The sequence below is a fragment of the Pan troglodytes genome, chromosome X (genome assembly GCF_028858775.2).
Source record: "Pan troglodytes isolate AG18354 chromosome X, NHGRI_mPanTro3-v2.0_pri, whole genome shotgun sequence".
NCBI classification, from domain to species: domain Eukaryota; kingdom Metazoa; phylum Chordata; class Mammalia; order Primates; family Hominidae; genus Pan; species Pan troglodytes.
In genome coordinates, this window is record NC_072421.2 from 47,448,952 (window position 1) to 47,476,111 (window position 27,160).

The window sequence follows — 27,160 nt, forward strand, 5'->3', positions numbered from 1 at the left end:
AAGCTATCCATTTGTAAACTGCTGATTTCTTTGGGGCATTGTCCCCATGAACTTTTTGTAAAACAGCGATTTCTCCTTTCTTCTACCCAGATTTCACCATAAATTTGATGTTTGTTCTTGCTTCAGTTTTAGCCAAATTCCTATTGCTCTAATAGGGGCCCTTTTCAAACTGATGTCTTATCCTTCTTAGTGCCTGTAAAAGTTAGTATGAATTTATTTTTGTGTAAATTTTTGAAATCTACATATAGTTTTTTATTTTCCATGAACTTTTTGAAGACCTCTTATATGTTACTGTTTTCCCACCCTACACGACAAAACAGCATTATGTTAATTTTTATTGGTTAATTTTATAACTTTTGTGTTAGTTTTCCTTTTGTGTATTTTAAACAGTTTTTGAAATTAAAAATAGCTTTATTCTCAAAAACCATAAATAAAAATGTTCTCTTCCAATGTAATTGCCAAGTTTAAATAAATGTAAGTGTTCTATAACAAACCCTTGCAATAATTATTTTTAGATTTAAAACTCTTATCTTCAGTGATTATGTATTACTATGTTAATAATTGTTGAATTGTAAAAATTATCTCCACCTTCCAAATTTTAAAAATTGTAAGTCAGAGTGCATTGAAAGCATGATGACATTCCTTAATTCTGCGCTGAAGGTTTTTAATAAAGAATGTTATAGCAATTCACAATAACATATGGAAAGTATCAATGTAAAAACAAAAAATTATGAATATATTATTTTGGGCTTGCTACTTCATATTAGTTTTGGTAAAATTAAAACCCAGTTGGTTAGTTTCTGCTGATGGAAATCTCACTTCTATGGAGAAAATATTACAAAATGTAAATCTGTTAGAGAAATTTAAGAATGAATCTGGCCGGGTGTGTTGGCTCACGCCTGTAATCCCAGCACTTTGGGAGGCCAAGGTGGGTGGATCGCTTGAGATCAGGAGTTCGAGACCAGCCTGGCCAACATGGTAAAACCCCATCTCTACCAAAAATACAAAAAAATTAGCTGGGTGTGGTGGCTTATGCCTGTAATCCCAGCTACTCGGGAGGCTGAGGCATGAGAATCGCTTGAACCTGGGAAACAGAGGTTGCAGTGAGCCAAGATTGTGCCACTGCACTCCACCCTGAGTGACAGAGCAAGACTGTCTCAAAAAAAAAAAAAAAAGGAATTAATCTAATGTAATACAATAGTAAATTAAGTTAAAATGTACTTGAAAATATTTGGAAATAATTATTATGTATTGGGATACGCCATTTGTTATAGCAAACATCCTCAAAAGTCTCAGCATCTTTTTTTTTTTTTTTTTTTTTTTGAGACAGGATCTCTGTCACTCGGGCTGGAGTGCAGTGGCATGATCATAGCTCACTGCAGCCTCGACCTCCCGGGCTCAAGAGATCCTCCTATCTCAGCCTCCTGAGTAGCTGGGACTACAGACGTGAGCCACTGCACCCGACCAGTCTCAGCATCTTAATACAATGAAGTCTTTATTTTTCGCACATGTCTCCATCCAATGTGGGTTTGAATGTGGATCCCCTCTGCCCCACACAGTTATTTAGGGACACAAGCTCTTTTTATGAATGGCGCTTTTATTTACTACCCATTCTCTTTTCTACTCTCTAACTTCTCAATCCAGTGAGCATGAAAAGAGTGGAGGGTTATACAGTTGGGGTTTTTTTCTGGTGGGGGCAGCGGGGGTAGGCTTTGAAGTGACTTACCTACCTACATATCATTAGCCAGAACTCACTCCTATGGCCCACCTAACAGCAAAGGGGGCTGGAGAACGCAGTCTTGCTATGTGTGCAGGTGGAAATGGAAATAGGGTTTGGTGAACACCTCGCACTTCTCTGCTGCTCTTTGATAGTGGCATTACAAAGTCAAAGCTATGAGAGCACAGGAACCTTATTGGTTTTATTCACCACTGTAACCCTGTAGTTGATGCTATGGTCTACACTGCACAGATTTCCATATAGTCTTAGGATCTTTCCACCTAGTGTCTCAGCAGGATAGTCTGACTTCTTACAGACAGTTCAGGACTCCAAGAGTGAATGTTTTAAGAGGTAAGAAGTGGAAGGTGCTCATTTCAAAGCCTAGGCTCAGAAACTGACACAGTATTACTTGCACTATATTTTATTAGAGCAGTTGCAGAGGGCTTCCAAATTGAAGGAAAGGAAAATAGGCCCCATTTCTCAATAAAAGGCATATCAAAGGATTTGTGGCCGTCTTTGATCTACCACAGTCATAATATTTTTAATGTTTGTCTTTTTTTTTTTTTTAAGAGACAGATCTTGCTATGTTGCTCAGGCTAGATTCAAACTCCTGGGCTCAAGCTATCCTCCCGCCTCAGCCTCGTGATGAGCTGGAACTACAGGCACAAGCTACCATGCCTGTCTTGAGTTACTTGTTTTGTTGCCTATAGACAGATTAGTCAGCTAGAGAAACTTTACTAATAAGACTAAAGTACACTCTTGCTTTTTATTTATTAACTAATTTATAAGGTTATCAAAATGCTTTAGCATCTTATTTCCTAATGGACTTAGAGCAGTAATTTTGGATATATATATAAATTAATTGACTTGATCCTTGGGTGCTAGAATTACTCTACTCGTGCTATAGTAACTGAAAATGGATGAGGGAGAAATAAGAATAGATAGAGCACATCCTTTCAGAATCTTTGTTCTGGCTTTCAGATGAGGTTTTCCCATCTGTTTCACTGTCCTTTCTGCAGTTTCCCTGTTAGTTCAGTATAGTGTATATATGTGGTGATTGAGGGGAGGGGTACAGAGATTACAGAGCCATCTTGCACTGTAAGTTATAGCTGCTTAGGTAAGTACTGACGACCAAAAGAAATTTTTCAAAAGTGAGTTCAACAAATAAAGATGGTGTTAACCCTATTTACATGTCTCTAGGTAGACTGAAGGATTTTGAGTCATTAACAGTGAGCTTCAGATATTTCTTTTTGGGTATTCATTTATATATTTTAATCAGTTTCTATTGCAGTAAGATTCCAATAGAAGGAAAACAATGCTTCATTTTTTGTTGAAAGCAAACATACATTATAAGTTGTATAATACACAATGATTAATGAAGTTTTACTGTGTGTGTGTGCATGTGTGTATGTTTTTAAAATTACGGATGAACTATTATACAAATAAAAACAATCAGAATACAAAAAAATTAACTGTGTAGTGTATGCTTATACACATGCATATATGTATATATAAATGGGATTATTCTATAACTTGCTTTTTTCACTTAATATATACTTCTGCATCGTTAATAAAACTGAAAGAGGAAATGATTGGATATAGATAGGTCCCTATTTCCCCTTGCAATGTAAACTCTGGACTTACTGGGCTATGGAGATCAGTGCTTTCTTTACTAAACTCTAGACTCAAATATACAACTGCCAATTCAACAGTTCCACTTGGATGTCCAGTAGACATCTCAGACTAAAAATGTCCCAAACTGAACTACTGATCTTCCCAAACCAGTTCTATTTGTAGTTTTCTAGGTTTAGCTGATAGAAAAATCTATCCTTCTAGCTGTAACTCTGTCTTTTCAGTTTAAGCCAAAATTCTTAGTCATCTTTGATTCTTCATTGTCTTATATCCCATATTCAATATAACAGGATATCCCATTAACTCTACTTTCAAAATATATCCATATTTCATATAGTAAAAGAACAACCCCTAATGATAAATGGAAACACATGCCTGCCTCCCACTCCACTGCTGTATTTGGTCATCTAGGCCCCTCACATCTCCCCTTACTCTCCTCACCCCATCTCCTTCTTCCCACACCTCCTTTTTCATCCCATTTTAGGCAGCAGCATTCTATCACTTTTACTTTCAATTATGAGAATTCAGTAAGGAGCACAATATACAGAGCACTTTCTTTCTTTTTTTTTTTTTTTTGAGATGGAGTCTCGCTCTGTCACCCAGGCTGGAGTGCAGTGGCGCGATCTGGGCTCACTGCAAGCTCCGCCTCCCGGGTTCATGCCATTCTCCTGCCTCAGCCTCCCAAGTAGCTGGGACTACAGGCACCCGCCACCACGCCCAGCTAATTTTTTTGTATTTTTTAGTAGAGACGGGGTTTCACTGTGTTAGCCAGGATGGTCTCGATCTCCTGACCTCGTGATCCACCCGCCTCGGCCTCCCAAAGTGCTGGGATTACAGGTGTGAGCCGCCGCGCCCGGCCCAGAGCACTTTCATACACGTTTATCTTATTTAAAATTTAAAACAGTCCTTTTGCAGTTGTTCCAGTTACTATTGCTGATGATAATTTGCCCCCAAACTTAGCAGCTTAGAGCAGCTGTGTTATACCCATTGATTCTGTGGGTCAGGAAATCAGATAGGGCACAGTGGAGATGGCTTCCCTCTGCTCCATGATGTGTCTAGGGCCTCATCAAGGAAGACAAAGTTTGAGAGTGACCCAACAGCTGGGCACTGGAATCAACTGAAGGCTTATTCACTGCGTGTCTGTGTAACAGCCCATCCCTGGGCTTGGATAACATAGACTACACATGGCCTTTCCATTAGTTTGGCTTCCTCATAGCCTAACAACCTCAGCATAGTCAGATTTCTTACGGGAGTCAGGCACAGGGCTCCAAGTGCATGCGTTCCTGCAAACCAGGAGGGAGCTACATTCTATTTTATGACCCAGCCTTGCAGTTCTCATGGCATCACTTCTATTGATCAAAAACCATCACAAGCCCTCCCCTATTTAAGGGGAAGGGAGATAGACTTCACTACTTGATGAAGATGACAAAGTCACATTGCAGAAGAATGTGGGATTTGGAAAATACCATCTGTCGCAGGGGTTATCATTGTTCTTTGTTTTGAGTCATGGAGACTTGGACAGAAGTGATTATCCCAGAGTGGTAGGATGAACAAGGGTCATCTTGGGAAATGATTCCTAGAGTTGTTATTACAGTAACTACTATCTAGTTAGTTTTATTTGTGTGTTTAGAGATAGGGTCGCACTCTGTCACCCAGGCTGGAGTGCAGTGGTGTAATCATAGCTCTCTACAGCCTCAAATTCCTGGGCTCAAGTGATCTTCCTGCCTCAGCCTCCTGAGTAGCTGGGACTATAGGAACATACCACCACACCCAACTCTATCTAGTTCATTTTTAAGGCATTTATTTCAAACCTTTACAAAACCTACGAGGTTTTGGTTTTATGCAGTTTCTGCAGTGTTCACAAATGATTCTAATCCACTTATTAGGAAATGTAGCATAGTCTGTACCTGCCAAATATTTAGATCAACTGAAGAGACACTGAGGGGTCTCTGTACATAAGACACTGGAGGAGGCCATAGATCAGGTTAGAGTGACTGCAGTTACCTTTTTATTGCCTCCTTAGTTGGCACAGCAGTATCCATAAGGGCCAGAGGTAGTAGTGTTCCAGCCACTGGTCTCCCCTGGAGAGCAGATGTGATTGTGGGTCCTTTCACCAAAGGCTAGTCATCTGGAAAGTTATTACAACATTCATTTACATGCAAGCATCCAAATTGAAAGTTGAGGTTACCTCATCCTAACAAAATTGCTCATGCTTCTAGGCTTGCGAGCTTTTGCTGATTTGGTCAATGGTCTAGTGACCATTTAAAGAGTGTATCAGGCCGGGCGCGGTGGCTCACGCCTGTAATCCCACCACTTTGGGAGGCTGAGGCAGGTGGATCACCTGAGGTCAGGAGTTTGAGACCAGCCTGGCCAACATGGTGAAACCCCATCTCTGCTAAAAATACAAAAATTAGCCTGGCATGGTGGCATGCACCTGTAATCCCAGCTACTTGGGAGGCTGAGGCAGGAGAATCATTTCAACCTGGTAGGCAGAGGTTACAGTAAGCTGTGATCATGCCACTGCACTCTAGCCTGGGCAACAGAGTGAGACTTGGTCTCAAAAAAAAAAAAAAAGTGTGTCTATCCATAGTACATAGCCAAGAAAGAAAATCAGCCATCCAGGGAGGATAATCCTGGGATTTCCTCCAGCTTTAGCCATGTTATATATACTCGAAGATATTGGAGCTGCATTTTAAAAATCCCAAACATATTTTTTTTCACTAATTCTCACAGCCCTTCCCCCTCTATCATTATAAGTACAATAATTTCTCCTTGTGAGTTTATATTAACTTCATCTTTTACCCATGTATTTTCTTGTAGTTGGTGTTACTGTTTTAGTATATAATTTATTGTCATGGTCTTGGTCCTTAGATGCAGACCTTTAGTTCAAGATACACGAGGAAAGATGAGTGAGATGACATTGCTGTCATTATCATTATTGTAAATTTTGCATCGAAGTATAATATCCACACAGAAAAGTACACAAAGCTGTACAGCTCAATGAATTTTCACAAATTAAATGCACTCATTTATCTGCCACCCAGATGGGGAAATAAAACATGGCTGGGCACGGTGGCTCATGCCTGTAATACCAGCACTTTGCAAGGCCAAGATGGGAGTATCACTTGAGCCCAGGAGTTCAAGACTAGCCTGGGCAACACAGTGAGACCCCATCTCTACAAAAGATTTTAAAACTAGCCATCGTGGTGGTGTGTACCTGTAGTTTCAGCTACTTAGGAGGCTGAGGTGGCAGGATCACTTGAGCCCAGGAGGTTGAGGCTGCAGGAGTTTTGGTCATGCCACTGAGAACTACCTAAAAAAAAAAAAGAAAATATTACCAACACCCAAGAACCCCTCCTTCTTCTCCCTGCCAGTAACTGACCTCCCTCACTCAAGGTATCAGTTTTGCCAGTTTTTGAGCTTCCTATGAATAGACTCCTACAGTATAGTCATTTGAGACTGAATTGTTTTGCTCATCAGTAGGATTTTGCCATCCATCCATCCTGTTGCATGTAGTAATTCATTAATTTTCACTTCTGTGTCATGCATTGTGTGAATATGCCACATTTTTTATTCTGCTCTTGATACATATTTGGGTTGTTTCCAGTTTTTACCTACCATAAAAATGCTGATACGAGCCTTTTTATTTATCATTTGGTATGCATCTGTGTACACTTTTGCTAAGTATATACCTAGTGTGGGTTTGCTAGGTCATGGGTATGTGTACGTTCAGCTATAATATCTGCTGCCAAAGTGGTTGTTCAAATTCACACTCCCACCAGCAGCATGAGAGATAATCTATTTGCTCCATTTCCTTACCAACATTTAGTATTTTCAATTTTTGGACAGTCTTTTTAAGTTTAATTATTCTGGTAGATAATAGTGATTGTAATTTCAGTTTGCATTTCCGTGATAACTAATGAGGTTGAGAACCTTTTAAAAGTTTATTTGCCATCTGGATAGCCTTACTTGTGAAGTATCTCTTTAAGTTTTTTTCCCCAGCTTTTAATTGGGTTGTCTTTTTCTAATTAATTTGTAAGAGTTTATTATATATTGTAGATGTAAGTCCTTTGTTGTCTATGTGCAATTGCAAATATCTTCTCCTGTCCCATGGATTGCCTTTTTATTCTCTTAATTGTCTCTTTTGATAACCAGAAGTTCTAGTTTCATTTTTCAGTCTCTTCCTTTATGGTTAATGGCTTTTGTGTCTTATTTAAAATATCTTTGCCTGCCCCAAGGTCATAAATATATTCTCCTCTGTTTTCTTCCAGAAGCTTAATGAGCATATTGGTATAGAAAAACATTTATAGCCTACCTTGTTCCATGTAGAATTTGAGGCGATTGAGATGAATAGTTAGCAAAACGGTCTTCCTTTTAGAAAAAGATAACTCTTGACAAAAAATTGGATATTCTCCCTTCTAGGCCATGCACTAAAGAAACATGACATATTTAATCTCATAGTCTCTAAAGAATTCATATGTCTGTCCTACCCTTTTTAGTTGGGTATGTTTCAGTTGGAAGCAGGCCTCTAACAGTAATTCCCAAAATTTTAGTTTCAATTAGTATTTGAGGTTTCTGCATTTTTCCTCAAATATTTGTTCCCTTTGGCTTTAAAAACTCCATATAGTAGAAAAATTAAAATGTGCAAATGTGTGTAGTTGTTATTAGCTTTATTCAGGTTCATTATTTGGAATCAGGCTTTTGGAAGAATGCTTATTAGGAGGCAGTATTCTCTACATTTATAGGGTGGACTATGCCTGTATATATTTTGTGTTTATTCATTGGAATATGTTTGTGTTTGTAAATCCTTCCATATATGTGATGACTCTAGAGTAAAGAAACTGGCTCTAGAAGCCTTCTGGAGAAATGATTTTCATTATTTTATGATGACATACGTGTGTTTATTTCTTTTTTTAGATGGCCCACCTTGTTCTTTAAAATTGCCACAGAATAATAATCCAGATTTTTCTCTTGGTTAAATTTTCTGAGGCCTCATACAGTATTTAAACCACCAATAATAACTTGTTGGCATGAAAAAAATTTATTTTTTTCTCTGGTTTCCTTGCCTTGAGCCCTTGGATGTCAGGAAGGGTGAGGGGAAATATCAGTCTGCTTGGGCTTAGATTCATGGTTGCTATTGTTTATGGTTGGGAAATGGATTGAGTGTGCATAGCTCCGTGGCCTCTGGGCTTTAACTCATTTGCATAAATAGTGAAAATAATAAGGAATATAAAAACAATAACAATGACGTTATTGAGCATCTATTTTTACTGTACACTAAGCCAGACACTTTCTGTTTTTTTCTATATAATTGTTATAATAGTCCTACAAATTTGGTATTTTTTCCCTTCAACTTTTAAGTTCAGGGGTACATGTGCAGGATGTATAGGTTTGTTACATAAATAAACGTGTGCCGTGGTCGTTTGCTGCACAAATCATCCCATCACCAAGCTGTTAAGCCTAGCATGCATTAGCTATTCTTCCTGATGCTCTCCCTCCCCTCACTGACAGGCAGCAGTGTGTGTTGTTCCCCCTACCATGTGTTCATGTGTTTTCATCATTCAGCTCCCACTTATAAGTGAGAACATGCAGGTTTTGGTTTTCTGTTCCTGCGTTAGTTTGCTGAGGATAATGGCTTCCAACTCCATCCATGTCCCTGCAAAGGACATGATCTCATTTTTTTTTTGGCTGCCTAGTATTCCATGGTGAATATGTACCACATTTTCTTTATCCAGTCTATCATTGATGGGCATTTAGGTTAATTCCATGTCTTTGCTAGATATTATTTTTATCATATTTAATGATTGTTATCCTTACATTTTAGCTAAGAAAACTGAACCTTATGTAAAGTAAGTGGCCAGGCACAGTGGCTCACGCCTGTAATCCCAGTGCTTTGGGAGGCCAAGGTGGGCGGATCACGAAGTCAGGAGTTCGAGACCAGCCTGGCCAACATGGTGAAACCCCTTCTCTACTAAAAATACAAAAAATTAGCTGGGCGTGGTGGCACTTGCCTGTAATCCCAGCTACTGGGAGGCTGAGGCAGGAGAATCACTTGAACCCGGGAGGCGGAGGTTGCAGTGAGCCGAGACCATGCCACTGCACTCTACCCTGGGCAACAGAGCAAGACTCCATCTCAAAATAAATGAATAAACAAACAAACAAATAAAGTAATAGCCTGAGATCACCATGTAAGTGAGTGACAGAAAAAAACAAGCCTCTGTGAGACTAAAGCTTGTTTTCTTTACCACCATCCAGTATTGTCTCCGTGACAGAAAATTATTAATTTGGCTGAAATATATCTTTGGTATGGGATCTGGCTGTGCCTTTGTGCAGATATCGCCCCCTCCCAGGTTGGTTTCCTCTTCTAAATAAACTTGGTGGCCATTGTACCAAGAACACACTAATGTGACGACATTTTATTAGAATGAATGGGCCAGTCGTGGTGGCTCACGCCAGTAATCCCAACACTTTAGGAGGCCAAGTTAGAAGGATTGCTTAAGGCCAGGAATTCAAGACCAGCCTGGACAACATAGTGAGACCCCATCTCTTACCCCCAAAAAAATTTTTTAAACGTTAGCCAGGCATGGTGGCATGTGTCTGTAGTCTCAGCTACTTGAGAAGCTGAGGCAGGAGGATCACTGGAGCCCAGGAGTTCAAGGCTATGGTAAGCTATGACCTTGCCACTGCATTCCAGCCTGGGTGGTTGAGCAAGAGCTTATCTCTAAAAATTTTTTTAAAAATTAGAATGTTGGGAACCAGGATCCATGAGGGTGAATAAAGAATATTGTAAGCAGTCAGCGAGTTAACAGCACATGACAAAACTAAATTTGTAAAACCATTTGCTTTCTAGAAAGGAATCTGCCATACCTCCCAGAGGGCATTTAGCCATCCATTCAGTGCCTGAAATCTGTCATTTGTTTATTGTTATCATTGTCTTTCTGTTGCTTTTCTAGGATTATAGCTGAGAAGGTAAAGGACGTTCTGTTTATCCGACCCCGGAAGTATATTCACTGCTCCAGCCCAGACACCACAGAGCCTGGCTACATCAACATCATGGAGTTGGCAGCATCTGTTTGCCGCTATGACCTAGATGACATGGACATCTTCTGGCTTCAGGAACTCAATGAAGACCTTGCAGAAATGGGTAAGTTCTTTTCTCACAAGTAAGTTGTGACTTAATTCATGTTTTTTTTTTTTAAGTTATCAGAACCCTTTAGCTTGTTTTTATTTTTGTTGCCTCCTTTCTTTTCTGGCCTTTTCATTTATTTTTCTCATTGATTTTATCTTATTTCAGTGAGATATTTCTTCAAATGCATACATAGAAATAAAGCAATAATATTTAAATATGACCTTTTCTTTCCTCATTCATAGTTAATGGCACAGATCAAGGATAGCATATAGGTCTCATGAAGTTGTTTCCCAATTCAGGAAGTTTGAGAATGGCCATAGCTGATTGGCCATAGCTGATTAGACTTCTGGTTGAGAATTCTGAGGCAGGTTCCTGGCCTGAAAAGCAGTGTGATCAGTGAGCAGGGCCAGAGGTAGAGGCCCCTCTGGCAGGGGCTTGGAGAGAATCTCCAACTTCAGTATTGAGCAGCACCACTGCAACTGACAGATTGCTGTGACAGTACCCCTTAATGCAGGACTTGCTACCTGGAAGAAAAGTTGCAGGCCTAGAGCAAAACATTCACAAAGCAGTTCTTAGCTACTTCCACGGAGTTCTAGAGTTGTCATACAATATTCAAAAGATAAAATGAAACAAAAACAAGCAAATAAATTTATGTTTACATATGGAAGTAAACATAATTAATAATTTTAAAGTAAATGTGTGCCATACAATACCATACCAACAATACTGAGAAATGCTAGGCTGAAAGATAACTCATTTTATACTTACACACAGTTCTTGTTCATCTGTTTTCAGTCTAAGCAGTGTTCACGTCCAAGTTTTCCTGTAGATCTGTGGGTAGTTTTTAAGTCTCCATATAAGATATGGTGAAGGATACATTTGATCTCATTTTTGTTTGAATCACATTTTATTTCATTTTTGTTTGAATCACATTTGTTCATTGTTAGTATAAGGATCAGTGGTTTTTCTTTTCTTCCCACCCTCCCTTTTTCCTTTCTTTCTTTTGAGGCTAGTATCTGAATGCACATGAATAAAAAACTAAAATTATATTAAAGCAGTTTGGCATGGGAATGATAGTTACTCTGCCAGTAACCAATCCTTATTCCTTGATTTTTAAAGCTTTTTGTTTTATGTCTTTTCTTGCTCTGCCTCCTAAGAGGAGAGGGGAGTGGTAAATTTAGGGTGGCAACCACAAAGAGAAGGGAATGAAAGACTGACACAGAAGTAAAATCAGAATATGAGGACATAATCAAATGGATTCATGGCTCAATGTGCGCTTGTGTTCATAATGCATATAATATCCATAGCTATCACAATCATTGCAAGGCTGCCTTTGGCATGAAACTACCTTATTATGAGGTTCCTTTGGTATTTTGTAATTAATTCTCCTTGGGTGAGTTTTTTAAATAAACTTTTTATTTTGGAATAGTTTGATTTACAGAAAAGTTGCAGTTAGTACAGGGAGTTCTCATATACACCTCACAGTTTCAGTTCCCCTAATGTTAACATCTTACTTTACCATGGTACATATGTCAAAACTACAAAACCAATACTGGTACATTACTGTTAACTTCAGACTTTATTGGGATTTCAAGGGTTTTTTTTCCATTTACAACCTTTTTCTGTTCCAGGATCCCATCAAGTATACCACATTGCATTTAGGCTTGTAAGAATTTTAAAAGAGGATTGCAGTATCTCAAGCTTTTCTTTAGGGTGAATGATATTGCAGTGAGGTGTCTAAGAGCTTAAAGTAAACTTTTTAAAAACAATATTAAGCATATTATGAATTAAGAACTTTTTAAGTTGAGTGCTGACTACATATTAAGCACCATACTAAGCAATGTACCAATATTACTTCATCTCAGCTTCACAACAAATCACTGGGTTTCTTATTATTATACTTAGATAAGAACACTAAGCCCTAAAGAGGATAAATAACGTGTCAAAGTTTACATAGCTAATATGAGGTAAGGTTGGAATTTTAATCCAAGTTTTCTTGTAACCAGACACTATATTCCTTTACTCCAAAAAAAAAAATGTGTAACTTGTCTTGGCTGGAAAAATGAAACATAAGGCCTGGGCAGTTTTTGGTTTCATAAGTAGCCACACCTTAAAATGGTAGTTTATGTGGAATTCTAAAGTTTCTTAGGACATCTTATATTACAAATGAAGTGGAATACTTGGGTACATTTGTTTTGGATCATCTTGAGGATTATTCCTGAGTTTACAAGTTGTTAGAATAAATACATAAGTGCTGTCACAAAATTTGATTAATAAGTGTGGAAGGCTAAGATAAAATAAAGTTATAGCTGGGAAAAGGAATCAGGAAGCAAAGAAGGTAATTCCAGAATTGAAGTTAGACCTTTGTGAATATTAACAGGTTTATATGTTGTTATAGTTTGCCATTGAAAAATATTATTAGATTTTTTAAAAGTCATATTTGAAAAACAAAATATTTTATATGTGTAATCACCTACACATGGGACCTAGAATTTTCTTTTATGGGCTTCATACATTTTCATATGAAAATTTCCTTGTATAATCATTAGATATGCTCATTGAAGCTAACTTGCTAAGAATGAATTATTATATCCAAATAGTTATGTGATTTTAATTACTATGCTACAAATTATCGTGTCCAGAATTATAAAGCTTGGTGAAAGTCCTCCTACAGTGAGAATAAGAGAAAATATAGAGATTTAAGAGGAGACTGGCAAGGATTTGGACAAGAAATCGAAAGGGTCAGTAATATATCTTCTAAGGAACATGGTGAAATATACATCTCCTTTCATGTGTCAAACACTAATACATGATTATAGGTAAATGTTAGAGTAGCACTAGCAAAAGATTTTTTGAAATCTGGTTGTTTTAGAGCAGGAAAGAGATGTTTTTATCCTTTAGAATCCTACCCACTCCTGCACTGGGCTCACAGTAGGTGTTTTGGGAATGACAGCTGACTGATGGGTTGATTGATTGTTTGTATTTCTGTGCAGGTTGTGGGCCAGTTGATGAGAATCTTATGGAAAAGACAGTAGAAGTCCTGGAACGCCATTGCCATGAAAATATGAACCATGCTATTGAGACAGAGGAAGGGCTAGGCATAGAGTATGATGAAGATGTGATCTGTGATGTGTGCCGGTCTCCAGACAGTGAAGAAGGGAATGATATGGTGTTCTGTGATAAGTGTAACGTCTGTGTGCATCAGGTTAGTGAGAGTGGAGACTGTCATCTCCCTACGGTCAGCCTTTCTGAAGCTCAGTGATGATCTCCAGCACCCATATCTGGGTAGCAGCTTGCATTTAAGGGTGAAAATAAAGATTTGGCCTGGTTGTTCTTCAGTATTTCCTCTAGAAACAATGCTTCTTATGACCCCCAAGATGACTTGCTGACTAACTTTACCCCATGGGGCTAAACCCAGGTCTTTATTGTGTCACTTTATGCCCAGACCATTGGGATTGCCTTGTTCAGCTTGCCCCTAGGCCCCTGCCCCAGGGGGATCTCATTGCTGCCTGTCTGAGGTCTCTCCTCTTCCTTCAAATCTCCATGGCCTCATGAGGTTACACCCATGGTCAGTAACCTTGGTGAGTTTACACTTCCTACAAATAGAAGTCCAGACTCCTTATCCTGGCACTTGTAACCCTCCCCCATCCCCTAAACATGCCACTCCTAAGAATGTCCACCCCACTTTTAAAGATCACAGAATTTTAGGACTGCAAAAGACTGTCTAACTCCTCAATTTTACACAAATACCGGGAGAGGTGAAGTGACTTTACCCAAGCTGGTTATTTGTCATTCTTTCTACTATACTGCCTTTTTAATTAATAATGATGATTATTATATCAACCCTCCTTTCAGCTCTTTCCATTTTTTCCCCCACAAGCACTGTGTTCCAACAAAATAAGGTTACTCAAGGTGCAGTGATGAATATTCCTGACACTGTCCTATCTCCCATGTTTCAGCCACACTCCAATTTGTAAATGCCTCCTCCTATGTCCCAGCTATCAAAAATCTACATATTTTTCAAGGTCTAGTTCAAATCCTTTCGTGAACTCCCTTACCCTAAGTGATTTTTCATTCTTCTGAACCTGTTGTATATTTCATTCATTTTGTTAATTTGTCTAGCAAATAGGTACAGTACTCCGTGGGCCAGGATTGTGATGCATGCTGAGGACACAGTCAGTGATGAAGAGGCAGACATGGTCTGTGCCCCCAGGGAGATCATAGTCTGGTGAAAGAAATATAAGGAAACTGCCAATTTAGCATCATATGCCAAGTGTTTTTATAGATATAAGTCCAAGCTGCTGTGGAAATGCATCTGTGAGAAACGAGGGTCAGGGACAACTTCCAGGAGGTAGCACCCAAGCTAAATCTTAATGTCCAAAAGGAGATGTCAAGTAAACCAGCAGTGTGTGTTCAGGCAGAGAGGAGAAATGTTCAGACAGGGTAGTGAAAGCAGGCAAAATATGTCAGAGGCAACTGAAGCCTTCAGAAACTGTAAAGTGGCAGAGTAGAGTAGGGAAGGCATGGAAAGTGAGGGTAGAGAGGGATACAAGAGACGTGTGTAAAGGACCGTCTGACAAACTAAGGAACTTCAGTTCTGTCCTGTCAACCCTGGAGGATATGATATGTATTTTAGAAAGATCATTCTGGCTACAAAATGACTAAAGTAATTAGAATAGATAACATAGCAGATAGAAACCAGGGCTTAAGATTATTTTAATTCCCTGGGCCTCTTAACCTAACCACCCTGTATGTAAAAGGTACTCAGAATTATTCTGTGACCAATTGGATCTTTTTCTTCATTTACCTTTAACAAAGTGAATTTTGAAAATTTGTCTTCACTTTACCAATTATTGGCATTTATATCAGACTTTAAGTGAGAGCAGAAAATCTTTACCATTTAACTATGAACTTAAGTATTATATCTCACAATACAAGCCCAGAGTCCCTTCTCTGCAATTCCAAAATTATAAAGTTCTGAAAAACGCATGTTTTTGCTGAAGTTTCACACCAGAACTGATTTGAGGACAATACCACAACCTACCCAGTATGAGGCCATTTGTAGTCCTTATCCATTTTGTTTAAATACTCATATATTTTGTTAGAGAACTATTAATGTGTTTGGTTATATGGTATTGCCCCTGGTCCCACTGGGGGCTTAGGTCATATACTATATATATATATATATACTTTCCTAAGATCTGAGCAATTCTGAATTTCCTAATTTTTCTTACCCTAGAGGTTTCAGATAAATGATTGTGGATCTGTAGTAGGCTTAAAAGGAATAGCATAAAGGTCATCTGTATATATTTTCTATGTTTGTCCTTTACAGTTGGGACAAAATAGTAAGTATTCTCAGGTTCTTTAACAAACTCAAATGTAGCATAATTATCTCCAGTGCTATTTATTAGTCTTAAAAATGATTCCGGTAATGAATATGAATGATACCCCTTTCTCACATAGAAAGAGATGAGATGGCAATAACTGACCAGACCTTGCAGTATGTAAACTGGTATGTATTAAAGCTGGGACATTGGTACCCTATAAAGTTTCACATAAGAGATTCTTCCAAAGTGAGTATATTTACTTGGATTCTAAAGAGATACTTGGCTTAGAGCTCCCTCTGTTGGCTGAAAAGTGACTTAAAATGCCTTGGAAGATTTGGTTTACTCCCTAACAGAATGGGGACATGTTGACATCTGAATTTATTAAACATGATTTTTCTTCTTTACTGACACCATATTACATTTCAGTGTTTGTTCCTCAGTGACAAAAAATACACTTATGGTCAGTACTTTTGAAGAGATGTGTACATAAGTAGCCTTTAGATTTTAACAATGAATTTAACATTTTTTCTTTAAAAAATGTGAAAGTTGGGCCGGGCATGGTGGCTCACGCCTGTAATCCCAGCACTTTGGGAGGCCGAGGCGGGTGGATCACGAGGTCAGGAGTTCGATACCAGCCTGGCCAATATGGTGAAACCCCGTCTCTATTAAAAATACAAAAATGAGCTGGGTGTGGTGGCATGCACCTGTAGTCCCAGCTGCTCGGGAGGCTGAGGCAGGAGAATTGCTTGAACCCAGGAGGTGGACATTGCAGTGAGCCAAGATTGCGCCACTGCACTCCAGCCTGGGCGACAGTGAGACTCCATCTCAAAAAAAAAAAAATGTGAAAGTTAGGGCCATTCTAAATCCTTTTACATGTATCTATGATCTTATGACTGTGAGTAAGTCCACAAAAGGGCTCAGTAAATGATGTTCTGCCCTATAGACTGGCCAGGAGCTAAAGGATATTCCAAGAGCCAGTCACTGACCTGACCTCTCTTCTGCCAGTCTGAAAGAGACTCTATTTTAGGGAGGAAGCTTGCTTTCATTTCCTAGCAAACATTCTGGGCCTCAGACAAAGAGCTTTAAAGGTTAGAAACCTTATAAAATGATGCCTTGCTCTTGTGAGAGGAGCCTACCTAGAGTCCAGCTTCAGTTCTTGAGCTAAATACATTTGTTTTATCCAACCACCTACTCAAGCTCAGCATAGGGGGCATTCCAGGTAAATTGATGACAACAGCTCTACCTCTAGTGACTTTAAAATCTCATTGAGTTCTGTAGGCCAGGGTTAATTAAAAGAAAAAAAAAATACTAAAAATCTCACTGAGGAGAGGAAACACAACAGCAAATGTAGAGAAAAAGAATACATGATGCTGGCCGGGTGCTGTGACTCACACCTGTAATTCCAGCACTTTGGGAGACCAAAGTGTGGATCACTTGAGCCCAGGATTTTGAGAGTAGCCTGGGCAGTATGGCAAAACCTCGTCTCTACAAAAATTAGCTGGGCAGAGTGGCACATGCCTGTGCTCCTAGGTACTCGGGAGGCTAAGGTAGGACAATTGCTTGAGCCCAGGAGGTTGAGGCTACAGTGAGCCAAGATCATGCCACAGCATTCCAGCCTGGGTGACAGAGCAAGACCCTGTCTCAAAAAAAATAATAATAAAATTAAAGAACACATGATGCTGACTATGTACTTGGTGAGGGAAATTGCATGGAGTGGAGGATGGGAGTCAGGCAGTGGGACAAACGCAAGGGGCTACAGTGACCTGAGCAGGATTTTTGGAGGGGCCTGGAGTTTGAACCGGGTCTGGAAGGGTGAGAAAGGTCCAACTATGGAAACAACAGTTGACCATGTAGAGCAGGGAAGCTGCTTAGACACATGGATGTGAAAATAAGAATGACCAGTTATGGAGAAAACCAGGAGGCCTGCCTGTCCAAGTCAGAAGCCCTGTGTTTGGGTATAGTGGGGCATGAGATCAGATAGTGAAGTACAAGGAACAACAGGCTTTAGATAAGGAACCGGCAAACTTTTTCTCTAAGGATCCGCTGTAAATATTTCAGTCTTTATAGCCACATACAGTCTCTGTTACATGTTCTTCTTCTTCTCTTTACAACCCTTTAAAAATGTGAAAACCATTCTTAGCTTGTTGGCTTTATAAAACAGACCTTGGAAAATAGCCAACCCCTAGTTTGGATAGTGGGGGGCAGGTAAGAGTAGAAGGAATATCTAAAGGGCTTGCCACTGTACAATGGTATGAATTCTTTTAGTGAGGAGAATCTGGCAGTCAAGTAGAAGAAGGGTTGAAGGTGTGCAGGGGGAAAAAGAAAATGTAGAAATTAATCAATCCAGGCATGGCATAATGAGAACTTGGGTAGAGCAAGTGGTGAGGACGGAGAGGAACGTCAGAGTCTTGGGGCCACTGTAGGGAGAATAGCAAGTACCAGGTCAGCAGATGAAAGAAAGTGAGTAATACAAGTCTAGGAATTTGGATCTGGAAGATAGGAAGTATGGTGGTAACACGGAAAGAAGGAGCTTGGAAAAGGACCAGGTTGTGAGGGGACCGATATTATGGTAACTGTTATAACTTGAATCTGAGTTGAGGGTGAATCTCCTGAGGCAGACAGAAATTTTGAAGCTGCCATATTGAATCAGTTAGTCTCTAATAGAGTAGAGCAGTAAGGAGGAAATGATGGGCAAAATTGGGGATAGCAAAAAGGGAGTCTAGAATGTTTCCCAAACTAATCTCCAGTTTCTCACAGTAATTATTTATTTGTCCAACTTCATTCCATAAAGGATTTGAAGCACCTTCCAGAACTCATTATGAATTATTGTGATTAGTGCAATATTCTATTCAAGATTCATTCACAAGTCCCTGTTTCTTCAACCCAAGCAAGCAATTGCTACGATTTACTGAGTACTTTTTATGCACCAGGCGTTAATAGGCTTTTTATAAACGTCAGTTCATTTGCTCCTCAGAAGTTTCATTCTCTTTATTTTCTAAAACTTTTTTCTTGATCACAACAGTGTATGACTTTTAGGAAATGTTCAATAAGTGTTTGACTAATTATAATACATAGTCATTGAAGAAGCTTTAGAAAACAGACCAAAAAATGCTGTAATCACAACACTCAGATAACAGTTGGGTTAACGGTTGGCTGTATCTCCTCGTCTTGTTCTATCATCCTTAAAGTCAGTTCTCATGGACAGACATGCTGATCTTAGGAGAGATGCTGGAAGTTGCTTTTTTGAGTATTTTTAAATCACTCGATACTGGATATAAGCTTGTTCGGCTTTATTTGCCTTTCTCCCAAAAGCAGAGGATACTCTGTGACTGTGTATCAGAACAGATACCAACCCTGGTGAGAAGGTGCTGACCATTCTCCCCTCTCCTCCTCATACCTCCAGGCCTGCTATGGCATCCTCAAGGTCCCAGAAGGCAGCTGGCTGTGTCGCTCCTGTGTCCTGGGCATTTATCCGCAATGTGTGTTATGTCCAAAGAAAGGTGGAGCCCTGAAGACCACCAAGACAGGGACTAAATGGGCTCATGTCAGCTGTGCCCTGTGGATCCCAGAGGTAAGAATTCATCCAGGCCCGTGAGACCATTTGCTCCAGGGTGTCCCTGTTCCCCACAACATTCAGACTGACTCAGGCTTAGTATGGAAATGCTTCATGCTTGCCCATGTTTCTGAAGTAATAGTACTTCCACTTGAGCTACCTCAGATCCTTATTGGATGCACACTTGCATGTAAGCCCATGGTGATTAATATATAGGTGGTATTCCCAGTGGTATTTGGGATAATACCCAAATATATACACGATATTTGGGATAATACCCAAATATATACATGATATTTGGGTATATCATGTATAAATTGATAAATTTGTATGAGAGGAGAGACACAAAAGACCAGGGTGTGAGCAGCAGAATTTTTTAAGGTAAAACTTATATTTAGATGCCAAATTTTAAGTGTAGAGTTTTGTGATATTTTACACATGTTTGTTATCTGTAACCACAACTCAGACCAAGACATGAAATACCCTAAAAATAGACATAAAGCACCCCAGAAAGATCCTCTATACCCACTTTCCAGTCTCTATCCCCCAAGAATAACCACCATTTTTGTCTTGATCATGATAGATTAATTTTGTCTGGTTTTAAACTTCATACAGTATGTATTTTTTTCAGTCTGGCTAACACTCCATGTTGTGGTGTGTATCAATAGTTTATTCCTTTCTATTGCTAATATTCCATTGTATGGATATACTCTGATTTATTCATTTTCCTTTGATGGGCATTTGGGTTGTTTACAGGTTTAGGCTATTACAAATAAAGTGAGCAATAACTCTTTGTCTACTGTGATGATGCCCTTTACTTTTTTATTTTTATTTATTTTATTTTATTTTATTTTATTTTTGAGACAGAGTCTCGCTCTGTCACCCAGGCTGGAGTGCAGTGGCGCTATCTCGGCTCACTGCAAACTTCACCTCTCAGGTTCACGCCATTCTTCTGCCTCAGCCTCCCGAGTAGCTGGGACTACAGGTGCCCGCCACCATGCCTGGCTAATTTTTTTTTTTTTTTTTTTTGGTATTTTTAGTAGAGACGGGGTTTCACCGTGTTAGCCAGCATGGTCTCGATCTCCTGACCTCACGTGATCCACCCGTCTAGGCCTCCCAAAGTGCTGGGATTACAGGCGTGAGCCACTGCGCCCGGCCGATGCCCTTTACTTTTTGAAGCTCTTTTTAGGGCTTACACTCAACATCTGCCAAAGACCTTCTTTACTCAAAATTCAATTTTTTATCGTTATCTAGCCTGGTCCTTCAGTTGCTGGTATTTCCTGAGTGGCTACATGTACACTAACTTAATTAAAATGGGGCTTGAAGACATTTCTTCTTATGGCTGCCTTTTTTTTTTTTTCTTTAGCTGTGTGGATATCCCACTCATGCCCTCTCTCCCCAGCCACTATCCAAACCAGCAAATTTGTTAGGCAGTTTAACTGCATGACAAGAGAGACTGCAGAATCTAGTTAATGGGGAGCTGGCATTATATCAGTAACTCATTCTCCTTTAAGATTTTCCTGTTTTTAATCTTGTTAATATTGGTTCCAGGGGAGTTATTGTCTAATAAAGAAGCTCACAGAGTTACACTAAAAGTCCCATATATATACTTTTGTATTCCTATGGCTATAGACATCAGTATTTTAAAAAAATATTTGAATAGTAGTTTCTTTTTCTCACTAAGAACATCTAGACGTAAAATAAACTCAGGTTTCTGGCTTGAGAATGACTGTTTTCCAACAGCAAATCCCTCAGCTAATAGAGTAGGCTCTCTCAGCTTATAAAAGTCCAGAACATGACTCAGGAAGAGCTCTTTAAAAACAAAATAGACTTTCTCAGCTATTGACATTCTCTTATGATTTCTAGTTCTTGGTTTCCAGTGCCTTCTGGACTACTCAAGATCTGTTAGTTTCCTGATGTGAGCAGAACCAGTACTAGTTTGGCATCCTTATTTGACAGTTCTTCACCTTTTAAAGCTGTATCTCTCTTAGAAACTCATGTATATATTTGGCGGGGTGGGGGGAGTGAAAATACTTTTTACCAGCAGTTGCTTGACCCCTTATTTTCACATGGAAAAGAATATTTCCATCTTTTTAAAAAACATCCCTTTCTGCTGGGTGTGGTGACTCAACGCCTATAATCCCAGCACTTTGGGAGGTCGAGGCAGGCAGATCACTTGAGTCCAGGAGTTTGAGACCAGCCTGAGCAACATGGCAAAACCCCATCTCTATTACAAATACAAAAAATTAGCCAGGTGTGGTGGTGCATGCCTGTAGTCCCAGATATTCAGGGGGCTGAGGCGGCAGGATCACTTGAGCCTGGGAGGTCGAGGCTGCAGTGAGCCCTGATCCTGCCACTGCACTCTAGCCTGGGTGACAGAGTGAGACCCTGATTCAAAAAGGAAAACAGAAAAAGCATCCCTTTTTTGATGGGGTTGTTTGTTTTTTTCTTGTAAATTTGGTTGAGTTCATTGTAGATTCTGGATATTAGCCCTTTGTCAGATGAGTAGGTTGCGAAAATTTTCTCCCATTTTATAGGTTGCCTGTTCACTCATGAACAGACACTTCTCAAAAGAAGATATTTATGCAGCCAAAAAACACATGAAAAAATGCTCATCATCACTGGCCATCAGAGAAATGCAAATCAAAACCACGATGAGATACCATCTCACACCAGTTAGAGTGGCAATCATTAAAAAAGTCAGGAAACAACAGGTGCTGGAGAGGATGTGGAGAAATAGGAACACTTTTACACTGTTGGTGGGAGTGTAAACTAGTTCAACCATTGTGGAAGTCAGTGTGGCGATTCCTCAGGGATCTAGAACTAGAAATACCATTTGACCCAGCCATCCCATTACTGGGTATATACCCAAAGGACTATAAATCTTGCTGCTATAAAGACACATGCACACGTATGTTTATTGCATCATTATTCACAATAGCAAAGACTTGGAACCAACCCAAATGTCCAACAATGATAGACTGGATTAAGAAAATGTGGCACATATACACCATGGAATACTATGCAGCCATAAAAAAGGATGAGTTCATGTCCTTTGTAGGGACATGGATGAAATTGGAAATCATCATTCTCAGTAAACTATCGCAAGAACAAAAAACCAAACACCGCATATTCTCACTCATAGGTGGGAATTGAACAATGAGATCCCATGGACACAGGAACGGGAATATCACACTCTGGGGACTGTGGTGGGGTGGGGGGAGGGGGGAGGGATAGCATTGGGAGATATACCTAATGCTAGATGACGAGTTGGTGGGTGCAGCGCACCAGCATGGCACATGTATACATCTGTAACTAACCTGCACAATGTGCACATGTACCCTAAAACTTAAAGTATAATAAAAAAACAAAGGAAAAAAAAAAGCATCCCTTTCTTTTCAGCCCTCTCCCAAAGACTAATTTCACTTTGAAGCTACTTTGGCTGAGGGAGTAGGGTAAGCTCATGATAGTTATGTGGTTTTAAAGACTTTTGTTTTAAAATGTCATCCTCCTCCTTTCTACTTACATTCTGCAGTCTCTTCATTACACGGATGTGCTGTTTTTCAACAATATCATGGTTCCTTTGTAAATCAAATGGAAAGACTTGTCACTCCCTCTGTTTTTTATCCTTAGTTGATTAAATGAAACAACAAGGCATGTAGCACCATCTCTTAACATAATAGATACTCGATTTAGTTACTTTCAGTAGCTTTCTTTGGTTCCTAAGTAAAAGTGTCCATTACAGTAACCTTGGCTGGGCGCAGTGGCTCATGCCTGTAATCCCAGTACTTTGGGAGGCCAAGGCAGGAGGATCACTTGAGGCCAGGAGTTCAAGACCAGCCTGAGGTAACATAGCAAGACCTGGTCTCTACAAAAAAAAAATAATAATTTTTAATTTTGTGGGTACATATTAGGTGTATATATTTATGGGATGCATGAGATTTTGATACAGGCATGTAATGCCTAATAATGACATCATGAAACATGGGGTATTCATCCCCTTCAAGCATCTATCCTTTTTGTGTTACAAACAATCCAGTTATGTTCTTGTAGTTATTTTTATATGTACAGTTAAATTATTTTGACTATAGTCACCCTGTTGTGCCATCAAATAGTAGGTCTTATTCATTCTTTCTGACTATCCTTTTTGTACCCATTAATTATCGTCACCCTCCTCCTGCCCTGTTCCCCCCACTACCCTTCCCACCCTCTGGTAACCATCCTTCTACAGTCTATCTCCTTGAGTTCAGTTGTTTTTATTTTTAGATCCCACAAATAAATGAGAACATGCAATGTGTGTCTTTCTGTGCCTGGCTTATTTCACTTGACGTAATGACCTCCAGTTCTGTCCACGTTGTTGGAAATGACAGGATTTCGTTCTTTTATATGGTTGAATAGTACTCCATTGTGTATATGTACCACATTTTCTTTTCCATTCGTCTGTTGATGGACACTTAGCTTATTTCCAAATCTTGACTATCGTGAACATTGCTGCAAAAAATATGGGAGTGCAGATACCTCTTTGATATACCGATTTCCTTTCTTTTGGGTATATACCCAACAGTGGGATTGCTGGATAATATGGTAGCTCTATTTTTTGTGTTTTTTTTAGAATCCTCCAAACTATTCTCCACAGTGGTTGTACTAATTTACATTCCCACCAACAGTGTATAAGCATTTACTTTTCTCCACAGTGTTTGAGGGTTCCCTTTTCTCCACTCCTCACCAGCATTTGTTATTGCCTGTCATTTAGATAAAAGCCAAAAATATTTTTTTTTTAATTAGCCAGGTGTGGTAGAGGCTGTGGTGGGAGGATCACTTGAACCCAGCAGTTCAAGGCTGTAGTAAGCCATGATTGCACCACTGAACTCTAGCCTGAGTGACAGAGGGAGACCTTGTCTCTAAAAAAAAAAAAAAAGAAGAAAGAAAGAAAAGTAAAAGGTAATCATGCCTAGTCTATACTCCTGCTCTCTCATCCCATATGTGAATTATTTACATTACTGGAAATGAGTGAAGGACTGAGCAGTGGAAATAAGTTTTGTTTATTCTTGATTCCATATTAACCTTAAGAGATGTGACTTACCTCATTGTTTTGATGTTCTTAGCTTTATGTAACATCGTTTATGGTTTGTGAAAGGTACTTCTGGGATGCCTTGGTACTTCTGCCTTATGGTGGTATTTTATTTGTAGGTCAGCATTGCTTGTCCTGAGAGGATGGAACCGATCACGAAGATCTCCCACATCCCACCCAGTCGGTGGGCCTTAGTCTGCAACTTGTGCAAGTTGAAGACGGGGGCTTGTATTCAGGTAAGTCCCCATGAGAAGTGGTAGAGTGGGCTAACACCAAATTAGCTGGACTCACCCTCCCAGTGAGAGTGTCCTGTCGACTGAAAGGTCACTCAGGAGATCGCCCACCCACTCTTAGGGCTCTGCCATTGTACGGACCATTTCTGGAAATCCCTTTTTTGGATATTGCCTCTGGACCATTCAGCTTATTCTTTTCAATATTCGTAGTGATAGTTTATCTTCATCCTTTGCTGTCAGAGCTGATGAATTAAGTGAGTTCTAAAGCTAGGTGATACCATCCTGGGTGGAAATCGGCTATAATTCTGAAACAACCAGGCCCATGTTCTTTTTTTTTTTTTAATTTCAACTTTTATTTTCAATTTTGGGGTTACATGTGCACATTTGTTACATGGGTATATTGCGTAATGCTGAGGTTTGAAATACATTTGGTTGTATCACCCATATAGTGAGCATAGTAAGTACCCAATAGGTAGTTTTTTAACCCTTGTACTCTCCCTCCTCCCTCTAGTAATCCCCACTGTCTATTTTTCCTGTCTTTATGTCTGTGTATACCCACTGTTTAGCTCCCGTTTGTAAGTGAGAACATGTGGTATTTGGTTTTCTGTTTCTGAATTAATTTGCTTAGAATAATGGCCTCCAGCTGCACCCATGTTGCTGCAAAGGACATGATTTCTTTTTTTGTTTTTTCTGTCTTTCCAACTTTTATTTTCTGTTCAAGGGTACATGTCCAGGTTTGTTACATGGGTAAATTGTGTGTTGCAGAGGTTTGGTGTACAGATAATTTTCTCACCCAGGTAATCAGCATAATACCCAACAGGTAGTTTTTCAATCCTAACCCTCAAGTAGGCCCCAATGTCTGTTGTTCCCTTCTTTGTGTCCATGCCTACTCAATGTTTAGCTCCACTTATAAGTGAGAACATGCAGTATATGGTTTTCTGCAATTAGGGGAGACGTGGATGGGATTGGGAAGGGCCAGTTACCTCCAGCAAAGGCACAAATGTTGCCTTCTCTTTCCATGTTATTTCTCCTTCTATCCCAAATGTAATAAGATGGCTCTTCTGGCTAGAGGGATGGAAGGGCTGACCTTTCACCTCTCAGACCTCCTACATGTGAACTGCAAGCTGGTTGGAGTTATATTTGCCTGCCGACCTTCTTTGGTGAAGAGGGGACATTGCACAGTGCAGGGGTCTGCAACCTGCCACAGACAGGTACTGGTCCATGGCCTGTTAGGAACCGGGCCGCACAGCAGGAGGTAAGTGGTGAGCAAGTGAGCATTACCACTTGAACTCCGCCTCCTGTCAGATCAGCAGTGGCATTAGATTCTCATAGGAGTGTGAACCGTGTTGTGAACTGCGCATGCGAGGGATCTAGGTTGAGCACTCCTTATGAGAATGTAATGCCTGATGATCTGTCACCGTCTCCCATCACCCCCAGATGGGATCGTCTAGTTGCAGGAAAACAAGCTCAGGGCTCCCACTGATTCTACATTATGGTGAGTTGTATAGTTATTTCATTATATATTACGATGTAATAATAATAGAAATAAAGTGTATAATAAATGTAATGTGCTTGAATCATCCCAAAACCATCTCCCCCCAGTCCATGGAAAAATTATCTTTCACAAAACTGGTCCCTGGTGCCAAAAAGGCTGGGGACCACTGGCTTTAGGGATAATGACTCTAGGTGCTTTGTGACATTTCTTGCTGTCTGGCATGATAATATTTTCCAGGCTTATCGTGTAGATTTCTTGCTCTAGACCTGGGATTAGCTATTCCTCCAAGGAACCCAGGGTCTTTTACTGGGAAGTTGTAATTGAAGAACACAATCTGGACCCCCAAAGGCCCTTTTAATTTTTTGAATTCATTCTTATATTTGACAGAATTGGCTACTTCCTCTTTTTTTTAACCTTTCTTGGATGATTTTATTTATTTTAACTATGGCACTTTAAAAATCATAAAGGAAAAATATTTAAAGGAAAACTCTTTCCATGGAGACTACTACCCTAGGACATTGCCTGTGGTTTATCTAAGCTCTCTCCTGGTTGCTGCCCATGTGTGAGTCCCTTGAGGGCCAAGATTGTGCATCATTTTTCTGTGAATTTCCCTGGCACAAAGTAGAGAGCCTGACCATTGTTAGTACTTAATTATGGTTTATCGAATAAATACATTCATGTTTTATTGTACCATGGATTCATTTGTGATATGCATTTCCCCCTCTAAAAATAATATATTTTTCATTTTTCAGTTATTGGTCATTTTATAGTAGCACATTGGATTTATATCCAGTAACTTATTTTCTTTATTGTGGTCACTGCAGTTTCCCCCATTTTTGCTTTTGTTGTGGGACAGGGTCTCACTCTGTCACCTAGGCTGGAGTGCAGTGACACAATCATAGCTCACTGCAGCCTTGAACTCCCGGGCTCAAATGATCCTCCCAAGTAGCTGATACCACAGGTGCACGCCACTACACCTGGCTCATTTAAAAAATTTTTTTTT

General features: G+C 39.6%; 1 protein-coding gene across 3 annotated transcripts in view; it reads left to right on the forward strand.

Moving 5' to 3' along the window:
- The window catches only part of JADE3 (jade family PHD finger 3), a 149,129-nt gene that overhangs the window by 102,248 nt on the left and 19,721 nt on the right, over positions 1-27,160 (forward strand). For all 3 annotated transcript variants that reach the window (XM_016942706.2, XM_016942705.3, XM_016942707.4), the window contains exons 5-8: positions 10,303-10,493; positions 13,472-13,683; positions 19,209-19,376; positions 24,549-24,665. In XM_016942706.2, coding sequence (XP_016798195.1) covers positions 10,303-10,493; positions 13,472-13,683; positions 19,209-19,376; positions 24,549-24,665 — 688 coding nt within the window. The remainder of the gene's footprint in view (positions 1-10,302; positions 10,494-13,471; positions 13,684-19,208; positions 19,377-24,548; positions 24,666-27,160) is intronic.